The following is a 15,120-nucleotide window of genomic DNA, read 5'->3' as shown; positions in this document are numbered from 1 at the left end:
AATTACACCCACCTCGATCCTTCCAAGATGACAGATTCTTTTGCTTGGAAAAAATGCTCCTCATGCCTCATCTGCTTGTTTTGCGCCGCTACTTGATTCGTATCCGTTCCTTCACCTCCAACAGTAGATAGCATTTCCTTATTTTTAGCCACTTCAGTTGTTAATTTGGCCACACTATCGGCCAATGACTCAACCAATTTCCTTAAACTCATACTGGGACTAATAATTCCATCCAAATCTTTATCCACACTAATACACTTTGTATTTCGCTTGGGCATTTTTAAACACGACAATATACCACCATAAACTCGTAAATAATGATTCTGAATCCAGCAAACTGAATCGATTCCTTCTCAGGTCGTATTTTCTACAGTTCGAGCCCTCGTTGATGCGCCAATTTATGTGTTGCCTCGGCTAGCCAATCGGAAATAAACAACAACTGATGTCGTACTTTCTATTTTCCTTTCAAAACTGAATTACACGCTTACACATTTGGTAATTTAACAAGACAAATTAACAATAATACTCGCCAAATTGGCGCGTAGCGTATCGCGCTACCGTCTTCTTACCCCCCACAGTTACTCATTTCGCCGTTCTCACTCATCTTCTTCTTAACTTCTGACAATACACTTTACCACAAATACAACTGGGACAAGGTATTGGGCGCATCACAGAATGATTGAATCATTCTTTTGCGGGGTAGCTGTTGTTGCGGATTTGTCGGCGCGGGAAGTTCAAATGTGAAAATCTTCTTTTCTGCCATCTTGGAGTTCGTTTTATGGTAATTTTTCCATACAGGAACCAGAACATAAACTCTATTTTATCGGTACAAATTAACAAACCAAGTGGAGGTATAAATTCCAAACCGGTATGATCAACGAAATTATCTTATTTCTTTAATAATATACAACTAGTACTAGTTAGTCCCTCCTCCTAGTACGGATGCTATGCAACATCCACTCGATGGAGAAAATCATCACAATAAACCAAATGATGCCGTCATCATCACGGAAAAGTTTCGCACTCATGGACGTACGAGTATTCCGACGGGAGAATGTGCATAGCGGCGGACAAGGATCGGCAATGTTGTGCTTGTTCCCAGGCGTGCTGCGTATCGCTACGCAGACGAGCGGTCGGGACGCAGCACCCGTTCCTGAAGAAGGGAAGCGGGGTCTCCCGGAATTTTTCACTGGGCTGCTTTTCTCCCCTTCACAAGCGTCGTGCGATTGAACCGTCCAGTTCATATGACTGCCCTGCAGGGCGCGAGTAGTCATGCCTGAGAGCAGACCCGAACTAAGGCCTAGATCTTTAAGTGAGTTTATAGACTCTCCACACCGCACCCCCTTCCATGAAATGGTCGCCGAGGTGGTGGAGATTTTCTCTTCAGGGGCGTGTAGATGTTCCGACACGCCTGTGATGAGTACACTGTTGCCGGCGTACTTGGCAACCTCTGCTCGATGCATCTATCGCAATTCGACGCTCCCAGAGACCACCTGGACGTCTACTATGACGGCGAGGCTAGCCTTACCAGCGATGATGTAGTGACCCGCATACGGGACGGCAGTGAGTTACTTCTGAGCTGGTGATCTTGCACGTAGTCTGTGACCTCAATACCGGCAGCTGGTCTTATCCATCTGCTGGACTCCAGGCAGTACGCGGCCTCGCGGAGCTCGCTCTCATTATAGGAATCGTAAAATCTCCTGGCCCACAGGTGCCTAAGTTCTGATTCCTTCGGCCGCTCGCTCAGCCCTTGTTTGCGCAACAACCCCCTCGCCCACTGCAGTTCCCGAAAAATCCGGGGGCGAAAACCACCGCGCAGGCTGCGGGAAAGGAAGACGATTGCAACCCGCCCATCCTCCCTACGATCATCGAGGGAATTCCAGTGAACAAAGGGGGGACACCCTTCGGCGTCGCGGACATAGGCGTGAAAGTAGCCCGTCGGTGTATCGTTGGGCATGTTCGTACATGGCGCCGCAACTGTCTTTTCAACGCCCGAAGCCGCCCGGTATTCACCGACCCAAGGGCCAACGAGTGGTAAAACTTAGGTACGAAGCAATTCGCGAGCAGCTCCAAACGCTGTTGCAGCTCTAGCGGAACTCTTTCAATACGCTCTAGGAGCCTCTGTCGCTGGGTCCCAATCCACTAAGGTGGCGCCATTGCTTGAACACTGTGGAAGGGTGAATAAATTCGCCTCCGATCCGAAAAAAAGGCTTCACTTTCTTCTTCTTCCCCACAGGAACATACGATAATGACATGCACTTGGCAGGAGCGAATTTAAGGCTGATGCTTCCGCAAGTTGACTGTGGGTGCCTCAGTGTGACGTTCATACTAGTGCTCGAAAGCACAACCAATTCCAACAACAATAAAATATATTGCATGTGAAGGACTCTGTTTCAACTTAATGCAATATCCCATCGATAGAGAAGCCCTTTGCGAAGCACAGTTGCTTAGACACTCCGATCGTGTTCCTGTTACATGCCAATCTTCAATCGTCTTAGCCTCCGATTACAACGTCATAGAAATCGACTGTAATTATTGGTTAATTACCGTATCCGAACAACTAGTAGTCTCCATTAGATGTGGAAAATCAGACCTCGTAGCAGAGATATTGAAAACTCATTCTCTACCTATAATGCCTGCACAACGCTGATGAGTCTCAAAAAAGACGAAACTTTTTTTGCTGATTTTAGAATAATTCCTACAACAGATTGACCAAGTTGCAAAATGTGATATGTATATTTTGTAAAATTACGAATTTTGGAGTTATTATTAAAAATACATTTTATTTATTTTAGTAAGACAATTTTGCACTAATCAGGTATGTCTATCCACTTAAAATATCAAATTGGCGCTTTTTTTTGTTTTACATTTTTATTCATATTGCAGGCTGGAAAAAGTCTGTTGAGATACGTTTTAGCTATGTTCCTGACTTTTTAATTAATTTCTTTTCGCGGAGTAACCACCGATATGAAAAGAAAATGGGCGGCGAGCTCGGAAGAGCTTTAAAGTGGATTGTAGGCTTTAAAGATTTAGAAATACTACCGATCGCCAAAATGGGCCGCTAAAGAACTTTAAGGTCTCACCTTAAGCGCACGCCTCCGTCTCCTCAGCAGGCCTGCTTCCTCTTTGCTGTAAGTTTTGCTACTCAATTCGCAGAACTTACTGGTGTTACGCCACGGACAACATAAAAACGCACAACAAAAATCGTTAGAATTAAAGTTCCCTTCGCGGAAAACGCGCCAAAGATCTCGCTGCTGCCGCACACGGAATGTTAATGCACTCCCGATCGGCTTGACCCAAAAAAAACTTTAACGGCAATACAGCGGTAAAAAATGTTCCAGCAACTTAAATTTTTATTTGAGTACGCACAAAATTATTTGTCTCATCACGATTTAAACAGTCTAATAGTATTCTTTCATCAAGGAGTTATTATGTCCATTGTTACTTTGATTTTAACAGTCTAATAACATTCTCTCGTCACGAGGTTATTATGTCCATCTTCAGTTTGACTTTAATTTTAATTTAAAGTTAATAAATACATTATTTAAAAAGTCATTTTTGAAAAGTGAAATATAAAAATTGGCGCAGTCGCGGTAGGATCCGTTCATGTTGCTAGAACACGAGTATTGTCACTAGTGACGGCGGATTCCAATCCCTTAAACGGAAAGAGAACCATCGCAGCCCAGTCGTGCCGGAACAAGGAAACTTCCATCACCGTGTCGAGAGGCAGAAATTGGAGTAGGATCTGTTCACGTTGCTGGAACACGAGTATTCGAACTAGTGGCGGCAGATTCCGACCCTTAAATCGAGGGAACAACGAAGACAGCCCCATCGTACCGGAACAAGGATAAACCCATCAACCGTCTCGAAAGGCAGCAATGAAAATAGTACTGTAAGTGCTAAGAATCGTTACGAATTATTTTATTTTTAATTTGCAACATTGTTGAATTTATTACGTTCGATTACCCAAGGTTTAAAATTACCTATTTATTGAATTTCCCAACGTAGAATCGTTGCGCGATAATCATTTTGATTTAATTTTAGTCTGCAAGTTTAACTTAGCAATATTTAAAACAAAAAAATGGCGTTTGAACTCTTTTAAATTTATTTGCTTTTTCTTAAAACCCAAAACAATGGCAACTCAATAAGACGAACCTAGTACAATGCTGTAAGTTGAACCGTATAAACTTGCGGAAATTTTCTGTATCGTACCTGAATTTGAGGGTGACCAAATCTTTTTAGGAAATTTTATAAACGCGTGTGATTGTGCTTATAATATGGCAACAACGCAACAAAAAATTCTTTTGGTTATTCACATTAAAAATAATCTCCGCGGTAGAGCAGCTCAATTAATTAATTCTAGGAATCCTGATTCATATTTATCTAATGAACTCTACACTTTGGTGATTCTAGAGATTTACCTTTCCTAATTCATGACCTTCAACGTCTTAAACAATTGCCCAATGAATCGGCATTAACATTTTTCAATCTTCTTCAAGTCCTAAATGCGAAAATGCATTTGTTTTGTTAGCGCGGAAACGGACTTTGGCCGCAGCTGGCACAGCAAGAAGTCGCAAAAATTACTCAAGACAGGATCAAAAGATTTTTGATTACTTAACTGACCCTACCTCGCTTTTGGTCTTCCTTCCGGAGGGGCCGGCCCGTGCTGCGTCCTCTGTGCCTCAAGTGGTGAGGAAATTTGTTGATCACCACGCGTATGACCTGATGCGTTCAACGGCACTTTTTGAACCACACGATGAGAGCGACCGATTTAGCGCTTCACCGTGATTTTTAGTGGAGCATGCGCCTAAGGGCGCTGGCGGGTATAGATGGCCAGTTAAGTTCAAGAATTTAATACCGCGAGGAAAGGAAGAAGAATAACTTCTTGGTGCTGTACTCGCGGCCATTCGATAAGCTATTGGTTTATATATATATATATATATATATATATATATATATATATATATATATATATATATATATATATATATATATATATATATATATATATATATATATATATATATATATATATATATAAATTCATAGGAAGTCGAAAGATAATAAAATGAAAACTAAACATACCGCCCACCAAAATGCAGTAGGTATTTTCCCAAAAAAAAAAAACAAAAAAGCGGTTCCGAAAAAATGATACCCATGTTTACCTACAGTTAGAGGTTAAAAAAAAAATGAAAATTCAGAACTATACTAATAAATATTACTAATAGAAGTGCTAACATCTTGTGTGCTTTAAGCGAAAAATGTGCTTACCACGCTATTGATTTGGTAGAGGACAGAGTTTTACAACAGGTCTCTTAAAGACACCAGTCGCAGTACGAACCTTGACCACTCTGACAATGCCATCAGGGCCAGGGTAGACCTCGGCTATACGCGCAAGACGCCAGTCAAGAAGTGGAGTGTTTTCCTCCTTTAAGACCATCAATGTGCCCACATCAAGATTGGGGCGGTTGTCACATCATTTATTACGTTGATTGAGGCTTGTGAGATATTCATTATGGCATCGACGCCAGAAGTGCTGCTGCATTTGCAAGATTAGCTGCCAACGGTTTAATCTCGACATGTTTGAAGAAGTCATATCAGGGTCAGGGAGTGTCGATACTGGAGCCAACATCAAAAAATGCCCTGGTGTAATACAGCTCACGTCATTGGGATCGTTACTGACAGCGCATATGGGTCTAGAGTTAACAATTGATTCTATTTGAACCAAAACTGTATTGAGTTCTTCGTAGGTCATGATGCGGTCACCTACTACACGGACTAGGTGTTTTTTGACGCTTTTGACGCCGGCTTCCCACAAGCCACCGAAATGCGGACTAGAGGGAGGATTAAATGACCAAGAGATCTGCTCTTCTCTAGCTGCATCGGACATGATATTGGCTATGTATTTTGACGCAGAAATAAAATTCGTTCCGCAGTCGCTGTGGAGAGCAGAAGGTTTTCCTCGGCGCGCAATCATGCGTCGCAATGCGGCTAAAAATGCATCAGTTGATAAATCCGAAACTAACTCAAGGTGGATAGCACGAACTGAACAGCAGATGAAAAGACAAAGATATGCTTTTAGAGTCTTAGCACCTCGTAGCTTTGCCATGGTAATTTGAAAAGGACCTGCCATATCGACACCAACACACTGAAATGGCTTGAGTTGTGTGATGCGATAAGAGGGCAGATTGCCCATACGGGGAATATACGGTTTAGGGTTTGCTCGAAAACAGCGGTAACATTGAGACAAATTCCTCCTGATGACTCGTTTGGAAGCAATAATCCAAAAATGTTGTAACAACAAATAGGACAAAGTTTGAAAACCTGGATGCAGGTATTTATTGTGATAATGACGACTATCATATCTGTCAGTTTATGGTTTGATGGTAAGAGGGCAGGGTGTTTTTGCTCATAGGGAAGCATGGACGTAATTAGCCTTCCGCCCACCCTGAGAATACCCTGAGTATTAATTACAAGACACAACTTGCGCATAGGTTTGGAGCAAGGTAGACCTTTGGAAACAAGATGAAATTCCTGTCGAAAACATTGCTGTTGAACGATTCGAACAAAGACGAGTAATGAGTTATGTAATTCAAATTCATTCATCACTGATGTATCAACAGATTGACGTTTTATTTTCAGATCTATGAAACGCAAAACATAAGTGATAATACGAAGAGAAGAAAATCTGTCCAATAAATCCGAAAAGGGAAAGAACTTTTGTGGAAAAGTCGAGTAAACATACCTTTTTGATTCCTCTTTCCGAATATCTGGTGAGTCGAGAGTAGGAGTTGGATTTTTCGGCCATTGGTCAGACGAACGACGTAGCCACTCTGGGCCGTTCCACCACATAGAGTTGTTCAATAGCTCTTCCGGCAACATACCACGTGATGCAATATCACCTGGGTTGAGTTGTGTTGGGACAAATCTCCAAGAAGATGGAGGAAGAATATTTTGAATGTGAGATACGCGATTTGCGATATAGGTTTTCCATTTATATGGAGGCGCTCTTATCCAACCGAGAGCTACCATGGAGTCAGACCATGCGAAAATGGATTCAAAACCAACATCAGAATAACTGACTTTGATGAAAGAAATTAAATCAGCGACCAAAACTGAAGCTGATAGCTCGAGGCGAGGAAGGGAGATCCTTTTTAGTTTAGCAACTTTGGTCTTGGCTGTCACTAGCGTGGAAAATACACTGCCAGTTGAATCGCGAAAATACGCGCATGCGCCGAAACCAATTTCCGAAGCATCGCCGAAAACATGGAGTTGTAGAGACTGAAGATGTACCTGGGAATTTTTATCTGGGAAATCAAGGGTAACTGACTTTTGTATGTCAACCATCGATCGACAAGACCTTGGGTTGGAGTATCATCCCAATCTACACCCTCTGCCCACATCAATTGCATTAGATGTTTTGCAAGAAATATGCAAGGTGATATCAAGCCGTTTGGATCAAACGTACGAGCAATGGTAGAGAGAATTGATCTTTTCGTACAAGAATCGTCGGTTTGATTGACCTGATATGAAAAGACATCATTCACTGGGTCCCATTGGAGACCAAGGACTTTGTGAAAACAGTCAGTGTCAGTGTCTAGTGAAACAGAAGTTTGTCGAATATTTGACGGAATTGTATTAAGAAAGTTGAGATCATTACTTGACCACTTCCGCAGCTCAAAACCTGCGGAATTTAATAACTCAACAAGCTCTGCTTTAAGAGTCAATGCTTCCTCCAAGGTGTAATATGTCGGACTGCAGAACTCTTGAAGCGTTAGGATATGCTTCTGAGCCCTCTCGTGCCAGTTGCAAAATGACTCGAAGTGCCAAATAAGGAGATGATGCGATTCCAAATGTAACGCGGGTAAGACGATAATCTTGGATAGGCTGCTCGCGAGAAAATCTCCATACTAGCCTCTGATAATCCCGATGCTTGGGGTCTAGTACAATCATACGATACATGGCTTTGATGTCTCAAGAAAATGCTAATGGAAATTTTCTGAAGTTAAGGCAAATTGCGGTGATGTCTTTTTGAAGTTTAGGACCTGACAGAAGAAACTGATTGAGTGATCCTTGTGGAGTAGGACAAGACGCATTGAATACTACGCGCACGCTTTGGTCACTAGCTTTCGTAACCGAATGGTGGGGTAGATAATACATTTTTTGAGTATCAGTCGAAATTTCAGGAGGAGCAACAACTTCCATATGTTTGGAGTCTAGAAACTCACGAATGACAGCAGAGTATTTTTCATAGAGATCAACATCTTTTAAGATCCGTCGCTCTAAAGAATAGAACTGTTTCAGAGCAATATCCCTAGAACTCGAAAAAACAGGCTCGTCTGCTTTGAAGGGAAGAGATACTATAAATCTCCCAGACAATTCCCGATAGTGAGTAGTGTTAAAAAATCGCTCACATAACTTGTCAGACTCAGACATATGTTCAGTATGAGGAACCTCTTCAAGTTGCCAGAATTTGGACAAGGTTCTCTCAAGAGAATCTGATAAAGTAAAGAAGCTATGGCGTGGATGTAAACGAGAGTTGCCAGATGATTTGACATTTCCCATGATAATCTAGCCGTAAATGGTGTTTAAGGCAATGGGATCATGTGGAGATTGCATAATCTTGCCATCCAACATGAGTAACGGAAATATGGAGGCACCTAGTAAAATGTCGATTCCACTAGGAGTCTTGAAACTTGGATCGGCTAACTTAATATGAGACAAATGATCCCAGCTATTGTGTTCTACTGAAACAATAGGCATGTTAACGCAAATGGACGGTAATATGACTGAATAGACTGCCACGAAAGGTTGATTCAAACCAGGCACGCTTAGTTCGAAAGTAGTGTAGCCTCTCGATGTAGCAACTGACGTATCACCGATACCTTGAATTTCAACACTTCCACCGTAGCTTTTCAAACCCAATCTTCGAAAACACTTCTCAGTGATGCAGTTTACCTGACTCGCGCTATCCAGCAGCGCTCGGCAAGTGTGTAGGTTGCCATGTCTGTCAGCCACTTGTACGAGGGCGGTAGCGAGTAAGGTTGAGTCGGTTATATTCGCCGAAGAAGAGGCATATGATTTAGGTGAGTTTAGCTCTACCGATGCAGAAGATGCAACGGAGTGAGGAAGTTCGCATGATGAGTCATGTGGTGTCTGTGGCGAATTGCCTTTGGAAGGAGAATCGGCTCCCCAGTGGAGCAAAGTATGGTGTGTCCGAGTTTGACAAAATTGGCAAGCTGTATTGCTCGAACATTTTTTAGCGCTGCACCGCAAATTGAGGCATAATGTGCACAAGCGATGTTGCTTGACGATGGGGTAACGATCACGAGGCGTTTTCGATTTGAAAACTGAACATTTAATCAACGAGTGTCTACTCTGACATCCTAATGTACATTTTGGACTATCCTGCGTTAAGAAACCTTTAGGATTTAATTTAGATTTAAAACTGCGTTCGCTTTGGTTTCTGACTGATTTTGTTCGAATGGTGTCTTCTGGACTTGAAATTGCAAAGGACGATAATGCCTTGCAATTTTTATCTAAAAATTTGATTAAATCGTCGTATAAAGGAAGCTCTACACTGCGGTGCGCAAGCTTAAATGATTTAGCTGAATGCACATCAATTTTTGATAAAAGCAAATTGAGAAGAATAAAATTCCACTCGACAGTGGGAAACCCCAAAATTTTCAATGCCGCCAAGTTTTCTTGAAATGTGTCAATTAAACGTCGCAAAACTAAATGATAGTCTGATGACATTTTAGGAGCGTTGTGTATGTTGTTCCAAAATTCAGTGGCCATTAACCTTTTGTTCTGGTATCTATCACGCAATGCCTGATAAGCAGTCATGCGCAACGTTTTTAATAAATTGAGGGGTTCACTTTCGCAATGTTTGACCAAAAAACCGAATTTTTGAATTGCCGGCATGTTCGCGTCATTATGAATTAAACTATCATATAAGTCAATGAATGTCGGCCAATCTCGGTAATCGCCCCTGAAAATTGGTACATCAACCTCATATACTTTTTGGTTAGTGGTAGCATTAAAAATTGTTTGGTTTGATGGGACAACAGGACTTTGAGCCGCTGTAGGAAACAAATCCATATATATATATATATATATATATATATATATATATATATATATATATAGATTTTATCACGAAATATTTGTCGTCAAATTCTCGACGAATTTCGTCTTCATCCTCCAGAGACTTGTCAGTCATCTGTTGCGACCCAATGATTGCATGATGATGAGCTTCAAAATTATTTCTAATGTCTTCAATTCCTTCGTAACGAGCTTTAAATTGATTTAACTTAGTAGAATCAATGAGACAGGTCTGAGAACAATTATAAATTTCAGTCAAACGACTTATAAAAAAACCTCGAGTGGCTTTATTCTGACCTAAAGATTTTGCCATTATAACGAACACTACGCAGATTCAGAGAGAAAAGCGATATTACTCAAATAATAATAATGATAATAAATAAATGAAAATCAAACAGTTCCGGGTTTCAACTAGACCGAAAGAAATTCGACAAAAAAGTAAATAAATACGCCTGAAACTCTGGCCGTTCCGATATTGAACGTTAAAATGAAACAATTTTTGAAACCGAGATCCAGTCGATTGAAATCAAAAATCCACCACATTAGGTTCCAAAGACAAAAAAGGATGCTTAGATGTCTTTAATTGAGACTATGGCCCTTAATACAATTCTTACAGGTTTAGAACCTAGATTAGGTCAACTAATACGTGCTAGTAATCCCACATTACTCTTAGAAGCCCAAGCGAGGATTGGTCGAGAACTCCAACTCTCATATTTTGAAAATCAAAAATCTGTCAAATCTAATCCTCCTAAATCACATTCTGTTATAATGTAATAAAATTGGCCATACATCAAATCAATAGAGAAGTACACATCAGCAAGTCAAACCAAATTGTTCACAATATTCACAGCAACCTTCTAGATCGTTCCAACAAAGCAAACATTAGTAATAACTCGAATCAAATACCGATGAAATCTTCAAACTCTTATCCTAAGCCACATTTTATGAATCCACACCCGCAGCGACCTCATCATGTAAATTCAAACCCGATCTACATCGACGGTTATTCCGGGAATTCCCAGGAATTTTCACACGAAAATTACACTCTTCATAAAGACTATCTTTAAGATCTTGATATCGAATTTGACGGAATTCTCGGTTTAGATTTTCTTGATCACTACCAATGTATAATCGATTTAAAGTCCAAAAAACTTATAATGAATTTCAAACAATGCTTTTACATAAAGTAGGACATGAATCTGTTTTCCCCCAATTTCTAACAAACCTGAACAAAAAATTCAAAATCGAATTTCAATTGAACCTAGGACCGAAAGAATTTTCAAAGAAATATGTAATTTAACAAACACAGACGCTATTCTCCACTCTCAAGAATGCGAAAAAGTTAGGTTACCTAATGCTTTAGTTAAAGTAAATAACAAAGGCGAATTTTTTACTACTGTTACTAACACTGCTATCCCAAAAACTATACATGGGGTGATGGGGGGAGGGGGGGATCGAGTGTTCGAAGTGTTTTCGGAGCGCGAGCATTGAAGATGCCAAGTGAGATTTTGGCGAAACGTCTGCAGGATTCCAGTCGGATGCAGGATTTGCAGGATTCCAGTCGGATGCAGGATTCCAGTCGGAGTTCAACGAGCGAACGGATGATATCCCGGAATATAGTGTCATCATATATATATATATATATATATATATATATATATATATATATATATATATATATATATATATATATATATATATATATATATATATATATATATATATATATATATATATATATATATATATATATATATATATATACAAACAAACGGTTAATTATTTGTTCAAAGCAAAGTGGCAATTTATTGTAATATCTAGCTTTCGCCCATGGATACAGGCTTCATCAGGACACTAAGTCATATAGAGAACAAAAAAACACTTCATCAGAGTTAACAATCTAACCAAAAAATAGTGAAAAAAACTTACACAACACGCGCCTCTTTCAACCTCTACATATAGAGAGATGACATTGGTATATAAAATAAAGTGTTTCGCCCGCTCTAACTATCAACATAACACTCGATGGATGAAATTTATGGAAAAAATTTATAATTGTAAAAAATATTAACATCCACCACAACGTTACAAAACAAACCCACTAACATAAAACGTTAAGGTCAATAAAATATCCGGATTGATAAAATATTAAAAGATGAAAAAAACAGCCGATTTGTTGCAAATGACACTCCGTATTGTCGAGAAGGAAAACTAAATGTGCGGGGACTTATTAACAATTCGCAAACAATCTAAAAAAAAAAAAGCCACAACCAAAAAACCAGTCAATGATACCAACTGTACAGCCAACCATAACATGTAAAACACCGAACAAGGGAGGGACTTTCAAACAGAATTCTTTCAAATATGCACCCATTGTACACTATTTATATAACTATGTTTACATTATTGAAGTTAACTTTAAGGGTAATCAGAAACAATCCTTTAGGAACGGGGAGAAAGAAACAAAGAAAGGAAACTGTTTTTAAACATTAATAGCAACAAATTTAGCAACCCACTACAACCTGACAGTATCAAAAAACTCTGGTAGCTTATGCTTCGCAGTACGACTCTGAGCTGGTCCAAATTCCATTGTCATCCTCTGTGACCAGAGCACTAAAAACGGTCACCAACACTAATAGAAGACTTGCACATCAACGTAACAGACGCGTTTTCTTGTTAGAATGCAGAAGATTGCACCTGACCCCCCGATTTTTGGAGGATAGTACACAACATTTTTGGAAGATACCTCAACGACTCAACCACAGTAACACTTCACAAATAGAATTTTTAACTCAGAAGGTAACACATAAATTACATAACATTACTATCTATGACACCTGTCGAGCAATTAAGATGTTGGAATCTAGACTTAGTTGGGCTGTTGATTTCTTAAGATGTAACATTCCATTTAGAGTCCTTGACGAATTTTTATATACACAAAACATTAAATATGACACACTATTTAACAAGATAAAAAAGTCTAACCTTCGAAAGTTAAAATCAAGGAAAGCTAATAGTAGTGATTTATATACCACTGACAATTCTAATTGGTTCAAGAATGTGTCCAATATTGAGATTCCTGATGATGTTAGGGGTTTTCTTTCGCTTGGTCCTAAATTTAGCCTTCCTGTGTCACCTCAACATATAGATATCTTTAAACTACTCTCTGAGGTAGAAATTATTATCCAGAACTCAGATGAACAAAAACGAGACCTCCTGCGAACGAGGGCCACTAATCTCATCACTAATTACATTAATTCTAGTGTTGTTGCTAGTGTCGCAACACCTACATATGATACAGAGCGTCGTACGAAACGATTTTTAAAAGCTAATCCTAACTTGGTTATCACTAAATCTGATAAGGGTAATGTCACGGTGGCCATGACTAAAGAAGATTACATAGAAAAACTCTCATATTATTAAATGATGCTAACACTTACCTACCTGTAATAAGGGACCCTACACATTCAATAGAAACGCAATGCAATAATATTATCAAGAAAATTAACAACCTTGGCTATATTGATGATACCACGGCTCGTAACCTCAAAACCTACAATGGTGTCTGCCCCAAATATTATGGGTTGCCGAAGATACATAAAGATGGTTACCCTTTACGCCCTATTGTTTCATGTGTAGGTGCGGCGACGCAACCCTTAGCTAAATTTATCAGTCAAATTCTTTATAAGTCTTTTAGTAGCTTCAATAAGTTTAGGGTTAAAGATAGCTTTGAGTTTGCGGAGCGTATTAATGAGTCTATTTTACCATCTGATTTTTCACTTGTCTCGTTCGATGTAGTGTCCTTATTTACTCATATTCCATTACAGTTAGTTGTTGATATTATAGAGGAACATTTCGACTTGGTTGAGCCCAACTGTACATTACCTAAGAAGGAGTTTTTGGATACGGTAACTTTTCTATATAATAATACTTTTTTCTCATTTGATGGAAAATTCTACCAACAAGTGAAGGGCCTTCTTATGGGGGGTGCGGCCTCCCCTGTGATTGCTGAGATTGTTATGAACAAATTACTTTATTATGTGATAGACAGAGTTAGTTTTGAATTCCCCTTCATATATCAATATGTGGATGATTTATTAACAGCAGTTCCACTTAACCTCATCGAATCCACAATTGAAATTTTCAATTCCTTTCATTCCGATCTCACTTTCACGGTGGAGACGGAGACAGATCGTTCAGTCCCTTTCCTTGACACAAAGGTCATTCGCACTAGTGAAAATTTAGTTATTCTTGATTGGCATAGAAAAGTTACTAGTTCCGGTAGATACATTCCCTTCACATCGTATCACCCTAAAAAACAAAAGATCAATATGATTGTAGCATTGACTGATCGCATTAAAAAAATTTGTCACCATAGTCTGGTAAATAAGAACTTATTGTTATTAAGGAACCTACTAATTAATAATAAATACCCACCATCGTTAATAAATAAAATTTTCTCCTGTAATAGTGCCACTACAGACCTGCCTAATGCTTTACAACCACAGCTTAATGTTAATAATGAGTTGCCTAGTTTTGGCAAATTACAGTATATAGATAGATTGTCCCCGGCTCTGATTAGGATCTTTAAAGATACTAATATAAAAATTGCCAATTACAACTTAAGACCCCTCAAATCTTTCTATTCCAATCTTAAAAACATTACCCCATCGTTACATAAATCAGATGTTGTATATTGCATTAAATGCTCTTGCAATTTAATTTACATTGGTCATACTTCACAGAAGTTAAAAAAACGGCTAACACTTCATAAAAGTGATTGTAAGTTAAAACCAAATATTACTAGTTTAAGTGCTCATGTCAATGATACCGGACATAGTGTCATGTACGATGAAGCGGTAGTATTAAAGAGTGAAAAGAACCTCTTCAAACGTAAGTTTTTAGAGATGTGTTATATTAACTGTTGTAGTAATAGCCTCAACAGAAAGAAGGATGTTGAGGGTCTTAGTAGCATCTACACCTATCTTCTTAATCAGAGTCGTACTGCGAAGCATA

At 39.3% G+C, this 15,120-nt stretch overlaps 1 protein-coding gene across 4 annotated transcripts in view; it reads right to left on the bottom strand.

Annotated features, from left to right (window-relative positions):
- Positions 1-2,118: 2,118 nt before the first annotated feature.
- Positions 2,119-15,120, bottom strand: part of LOC132707094 (aminopeptidase N-like) — a 35,374-nt gene continuing 22,372 nt past the window's right edge. For 2 of the 4 annotated variants that reach the window (XM_060678766.1, XM_060678767.1), the window contains one exon: positions 2,119-2,526. In XM_060678766.1, the coding sequence (XP_060534749.1) occupies positions 2,495-2,526 (32 nt within the window). In that variant the 3' untranslated portion in view covers positions 2,119-2,494. Of the gene's footprint in view, positions 2,527-14,180; positions 14,416-15,120 lie in introns of those variants that run through there. The other 2 variants (XM_060678765.1, XM_060678770.1) reach the window with 2 other exon arrangements.

This window comes from Cylas formicarius, unplaced genomic scaffold (assembly GCF_029955315.1).
Source record: "Cylas formicarius isolate icCylForm1 unplaced genomic scaffold, icCylForm1.1 PGA_scaffold_9__14_contigs__length_23061073, whole genome shotgun sequence".
Taxonomy (NCBI): domain Eukaryota; kingdom Metazoa; phylum Arthropoda; class Insecta; order Coleoptera; family Brentidae; genus Cylas; species Cylas formicarius.
The sequence above is the reverse complement of the archived record's forward strand: the minus strand, read 5'-3'. Positions and strand labels throughout refer to the sequence as shown.